This window comes from Cynara cardunculus (genome assembly GCF_001531365.2).
Source record: "Cynara cardunculus var. scolymus isolate 2C chromosome LG 14, CcrdV1, whole genome shotgun sequence".
Lineage (NCBI taxonomy): Eukaryota > Viridiplantae > Streptophyta > Magnoliopsida > Asterales > Asteraceae > Cynara > Cynara cardunculus.
In genome coordinates, this window is record NC_037541.1 from 11,689,923 (window position 1) to 11,696,978 (window position 7,056).

Below are 7,056 nucleotides of genomic sequence, written 5' to 3' on the forward strand. Positions count from 1 at the left end.
TATGATATCTTCAAACATATATTTTATTCAAAAATAAAAACATCATCGCATTCTCAAAATCACATAAAGCCATATTATAACATCGACTGAGATAAATAATAAAATAAAATATTAAAATCACGATGTATCTCGCTGCATTGCGCGAGTACGCTTCTAGTATATATAAAATGAAGTTCTGTTAAAAACCAAAAGTTGATGAGGAACCTGGAAACCGTCTACAACACGTCATGTATCCCTCTTAAGGATGAATATTCATCATAAATAACACATTCATGATGAATATGGAAGTGTTATTCACCATGAATCACACATCCAAGATTAATATTGACATGTTATAAACGCATTATTCATCATGAACCACACATTCATGATCAATATGTTCCAGAGTTCTTAACCAATTATATATATATATATATATATATATATATATATATATATATATATATATATAAAATATGCGTATTCAAATGCATTACCTAGTTCAGAAATTTGAATAGTTACATATCTGAAAAAGTATAAGATCCAATTAACGTCTTAGTTTACTTGTAGGTACAAGAACTTCTTGATCATGTTAATCAATGTTGTGCACGTGAAGAGCCAATAAATATGGGTGTAGTTGTGTTTACTACAACACTCAACATTTTCTCCAACTTCTTGTTCTCTTTGGATTTCGCTCAATATGATTCCGTCTTGTCACAAGAATTCAACGATGCAATACGTGGTTTGATGGAAGTTGCCGGGACACCTAATCTAGCGGACTTTTTCCCAATGCTAAAGTTGTTCGATCCACAAGGTTTAGTACGACGTGGAAATGTTTATGGTAAGAGGATGTTGGCTATTTTTGATAAAATCATTGATCAACGGCTTCATACAAGATCAAATTCATCGTCATGTGATGGTGTTTCATCGAGAAAGAATGATGTTTTGGACTCGTTGCTCGACATCAACCTAAACGGTGAATCCGGGTCATTTAATATCAATGACATGAAACACTGGTTTTTGGTAAGTATATCCATCACCATGAAAAAGGTCTCCTCATATATAACATATATACATAGGTTGGGTTCACGTGAGACCAAAGGTTTTTCGTGAGACCCGTAAGACCAATTTATGTTCATTGATCAACTTTATAAGCTAATGATCTAATGGTCTAAAGTTGCACGGTGACAATTTTGTGATTATTGAGAAGTCTCGTGGCAATTTTGTGATTATGAATGTTCAGATTGTAGATTTAATCCAAGGGTTGAGAATTGGTCTTACGGGTCTCACGAAAAACCGTTGGTCCCACATGATCCCAAGTCTATGTAACACACACACACACACACACACATATATATATATATATATATATACATAGACTTGGGATCATATGAGACCAATGGTTTTTCGTGAGACCCGTAAGACCAATTCTCAACTTTTGGATTAGATCTACAATATGAAAATCTAAACATTCATAAATGCCACGAGACTTCTCAATAATCACAAAACTGCCATCGTGCAATTTAGACCATTAGATCATTAACTTATAAAGTTGATCAATGAACATAAATTAATCTTACGAGTCTCACGAAAAATCTTTGGTCTCACGTGAACCCAACCCTATATACATATATACATACACACACACACACATATATATATATATATATATATATATAACAGGTTTGTTTTAAATTATCGACAAAAAGATAGATTTAACATGATCTATAGCTATTATATAACTAGTTTTCCTTGTGTAATCTAAAAAGATATTTAACTCAATGGCACATAGACTAAGTTTTTGGTAAGAAGAGCGATTGGTTCGACTAATAATGTTCATAAATTATTGTAGGATTTATTTGTTGCGGGAACTGATACGACAGCAACCACGTTGGAGTGGGCAATGGCTGAGCTTATTCGTAACCCAGATATAATGAAAGCGGCTCGATTGGAGGTGACCAAACACATGCAAAGCAACAACAGAAATATACAAGAATCAGATATCACTCGACTCCCATACCTACAAGCTATTGTAAAAGAAACTCTCAGGTTGCATCCTCCCGTCCCTCTTCTCGTCCCTCACAAAGCCATACACGATGTAGATGTCCAAGGTTTCATCGTGCCTAAAAATGCACAAATTCTTTGTAATGTCTGGGCAATGGGGCGAGACCCAAACGTTTGGTCTAACCCAGAAATGTTCATGCCAGAGAGATTTTTGGAAGTCGAGATCGACTACAAAGGCCATGATTTCAAGTTCATTCCGTTTGGTACTGGGAGGAGGATTTGTCCGGGATTGAATTTCGCTCATAGAATGTTACATATAATTATAGGCTCTTTGATTCACAAGTTTGATTGGAAGCTTGATGGGAATGTAAGTGCACTAGATATGGACATGGAGGAGAAGTTTGGGCTCACAATGCCAAAAAGTGTACCCTTAATGGCCATTCCAATCAAACACTAATCACTACAACAAAATAGGGTTTATAGGGCACTCCTAAATTGTAAGTGTTTTAATAGACCTCTTTATATGACTTAGTTTATAGAACCAAAAAAATAAAGTGTCCTATCTAATGGTGTTGTATTAAGTCTATATGACATTTTTTGATGTCGTAATAAGTTTTTTAGGACACTTTTAATATAAAGCATCTCATTATCAACTTTATACGACACTATTTGAAAAAATGTCCTACAAAAAGAAGTGTCCTATAAAAAATTGAGTTTATAGGACAATTTCTCAAAAGTGTCTTATAAAGTTGTTAATGTGACACTTTGTTTTAAAAATGTCCTTAAAAACTTGTTAAGGCGCTCAAAAGTGTCGTCTAAACTTATTACAACGCCTTTAGATAGGACATTTTATATTTTGGTCTTATAAATTAAGTCCTATAAAGCAGTTTATTGAGATACTTAGAGATTGAGGGTGTCCTATAAACCCAATTTTGTTGTGGTGAATGATTTTAGATCATTTTACTTGTGTGTTTTTGTGTGTAATTGTTTCATCTCCTACAAAACCCTATCATCTTTGTCATTTTAGCGTGTGTTTGTGTATGTAAAACAAGAACCTGTTACTTTCATATTTCATCGAGAACCAATCAAGACTCGATTAAAAATTCTTTGAGACTGATTCTTGTCTCGCTCTTACCAGGTAAGATTCTTGGTCCTTACTATGTTCATCCGGTGAGGTAATTTTACTTGGTGACACTCTTCTGCACTGGCTGCTATGCCTCCTGCTAAAATCAAACCAAACTGGTTTGGTGACACCTTCCTCAAAAACCCATATTCGTTGACGTATTTCCTGCGTAAGTTAACGAAAGTTGACCTTTTTAATGTCCACCCGTCACTTTTAGGCGGAAAATTCTGCCGGAAATAGTCAGTTTTTGGTAGTGGTGCTGCGGTGAATTAATGTCTTCTTGGACTTGCATTACAATCTATGTCACTATAAGACAAAAAAACATTTTATCTAAAAGTGTTATAATGGGTTTATAAGACGTTTTTGGACGTCTTTACAAATTTTTAGAGCACTTTAATAACATAACACTATTTGAAAAAATATCATATAAAAGATGGGTTTATAGGATATTTCTCATAATTGTTATATAGAATAGCTAATGCGACACTATATTCTAAAAACGTCATAAAAAATTTGTTGGAACACCATAAACTTCCTATATATATACATATATATATATATACATTCATACACTCACACACACACACATATATATATATATTGTAATACTTTGTAGATATATAATGTTGTATATTTTGCACCTATAAACTTAAGTTTGATTTAAAAAGTATCATATTATGACACTTAGGGGCCGTTTACTAAACACTTATCCGGTAAGTGTTTACCGGTAAAAATTAACACTATCATTCACTTACCGGGTAAAATTTTAATCCACCAAAACGCCATCGTATACAACAATTTACCTAGTAAGCACTTACGTGGTAAGAGTTGTTACCCTCACTTACCGGGTAAGACTCTTGGTCCTTATCTCGCTCTTACCGGGTAAGATTCTTGGTGTTTACCATATCCATCTGGTAATGTAATGTGATTTGGTAAGCACTTACCCGGGTAAGCGTTTAGTAATTAAATAGCCCCTTAGACATTTTAAGCGTCCTATAAATCCAATTTTATTGCAACGTTCACAAGCAACAAACTAGGCCTATGGATCGAACCAGCTTCTTTTGTCACTTAACACAACAAAGCATCAAGCCAACATGCCAGGGAAAGGAGAATCGTGTGAGAATAGGAGTTATAGTGAGAAGGATCTGGACCCTTCATCACATTTAATTTCACCTCAGCCAATGATTTGCGCTTATCACAAGAATAGATCGTGTGCATCTCGGTGCACTATATTAATTAGTATTGATCTTCAATTATGATTGATTCAAGAGTATGAATCCCTTCTCACCCTTCTCACTATCTGTTCTAATCGAAACCTAAGCCGTTTCAAGGGCACCGATGCTTATCGATATAGAAAACGCTAATAGGAGGAGTCGATTTCAACTATAATTTTTTTCCCTCTTCCAAATATCCCACCAATTTTGTGAAGAAAATGATATAAATGTTCAAAATAAAATAAAAATAGGAAAGTTTCTGGATTTTTGTGGTAGTTGGCCTATTGTGAAGGTCAATATGTAGAGAGAGGATGATTTGATATGGTTTGGATTTGAAGAGAAAATAATGCCACCTTCAATTCTCAGATATTTGAGGGTTTGTTTGGAATGATATATATAGAAACGTTCAAATGAAAATCATGCAATTCTTAGAAATTAATTTTGATCAATAGGAAAATTCCATTTTTTTAATTAAATTTAATCATTAAGGGTATATTGGTCATTTGCATTGTTTTCTGTTAAATACGAAAATTATTAATAAATCTTAATTAAGACAACATAAGAAAGGAAATTTTATAAATGGTAACATTTAAATATTTAATTAAATTATAATATTAAAAATTGGATTTTGTTATATTGTGTTTCGATTTATTATTGTCAAGATTCATGAAAATCATAAGTTATTAGAGTAATAAATCCATGAAATCAGTAGTAGAATAAAAAGAAATATTCATGAAAGCGGTTTCATACATGGTAAAATTGGTGCATGGAGTAAGTGAAAATGATTATAAAATGGGTGCATGATGAAACCGGTTTCATATATGGTGAAATTGGTGCACAGAGTAAATGAAAATGATTGTGAAATGGGTGCATGATGAAACGAGTGCATCATGAAATGGGTGCATCATGAATAGGGTGCATGGGGATATCGGTGTGTGATGAGGTTTAAGATGCATGAAATGGGTGCATGATGAATAGTAAAAATGTTTCATGAAACAGGTTCATGAGGTTTAAGATGTGGATGGGTTTACCATTTTGCCCTTCTCGTTATTATAAAATAAAAAATTTAATATATTTTTTTATTTCCTAAAATAAACTAACCATTGATCAAAAAAATGGATGGATGAGATTGGTTTACATGGTTTACACAAATGGGGGCGGTTTTCATATGATCGCTCATCTATATATGTATATATATATATATATATATATATATATATGAGACTAATCAAATGAGAACTAATTAGTTTGTGGTAACCGTGAGGTCCAATCTCAACCACAAATCAATAGATATATTAGTAAATTTATAATTTTAATAATTTTTAATTAAAATTTTAATGCAAGGGCAATTTAGGTATTTTCTCTTCTATCTCCGTTCTTTAGCCTCTGGCCACCATCCTCCGGTGATACCACAGTGGTATCACAATGCATCTTATATGTGATTGGGTATCACACTGTGGTCATTTGTGCGATCGATCGGATATGTAACACAGTAGTATCACAATGCATCTTATATGTGCTTGAGTATCACACTATGGTATCATCAGAGGACGGTGGCCGGAAAACGGGGACGGAGAGAGAAGAGAGGAGAGAAAATACCTAAAATGTTCTTGCATTAAAATTTTAATTAAAAATTACCAAAATTAAAAATTTTCTAATTTATCTATTGATTTGTGGTTGAGATTGGATCTCACGATTACCACAAACTAGTCAGTTCTCCCTTGAATGAGCCCCTATACATATATATATATATATATATATATCTATATATATATATATAGAGAGAGAGAGAGAGAGGTTCAAATGAAAACCGTACAATTCTTAGAAACCCTGTAAACTAATTTCGATCAATAGAAAAATTTTATTTTTTTAATTAAATTTAATCATTAAGGGTATATTGGTCATTTGCATTGTTTTCTATTAAATATGAAAGTTATTAATAAATCTTAATTAAGGTAACATAATAAATGAAATTTTATAAATTATAACATTTAAATATTTATTTAAATTATAATATTAAAAATTGGATTTTGTTATATTGTGCACGGTATATTATTGCCAAGATTCATGAAAATCGTAAGTTATTAGATTAATAAATCCATGAAATCAGTAATAGAAAAAATATATTCATGAAATCGGTTTCATATATGATGAAATTGGTGCATGGAGTAAGTGAAAAATAATAATGAAATGGATGCATGATGAAATCGGTTTCATACATGGTGAAATTGGTGCATTGAGTAAGTGAAAATGATAATTAAATGGGTGCATGATGAAATGGGTACAACATGAAATGAATGGATAATGAATAGGGTGCATGATGATATGGGTGCGTGAACAATCTCATTAGACAAGTGAAACAGGGTGCATGATGAATAAGGTGAGAAATTTACCATAATAGGATGCATGATAAATAGGGTGATGAATAGGGTGCATGATGAAGATGTGGTTGGATTTACCATTTTGCCCTTCTTGCTATTATAAATTTTTTTTAATATATACATTTTTTAATTTCCAAAAATAAACTAAACTAGTCTTGACCATTGATCAAGAAAATGGATGGATGAGATTGGTTTACATAGTTTACACAAATAGGGGCGGTTTTCATTTGATCGTTTCTCTCTCTCTCTCTCTCTCTCTCTCTATATATATATATATATATATATATATATATATATATATGGGATGTTTGAAATGTTAACCAAGTTTATTGTGTTAACACTACAAGAGGAATAA

General features: G+C 32.4%; 1 protein-coding gene across 1 annotated transcript in view; it reads left to right on the forward strand.

The window, feature by feature from the left end:
• LOC112526731 (cytochrome P450 76AD1-like) overlaps window positions 1-2,520 on the forward strand; it is a 7,628-nt gene extending 5,108 nt beyond the window's left edge. The window contains exons 2-3 of the mRNA XM_025137136.1: window positions 550-1,002; window positions 1,832-2,520. Of these exons, the coding sequence (XP_024992904.1) occupies window positions 550-1,002; window positions 1,832-2,440 (1,062 nt within the window). The 3' untranslated portion in view covers window positions 2,441-2,520. The remainder of the gene's footprint in view (window positions 1-549; window positions 1,003-1,831) is intronic.
• Window positions 2,521-7,056: the final 4,536 nt, after the last annotated feature.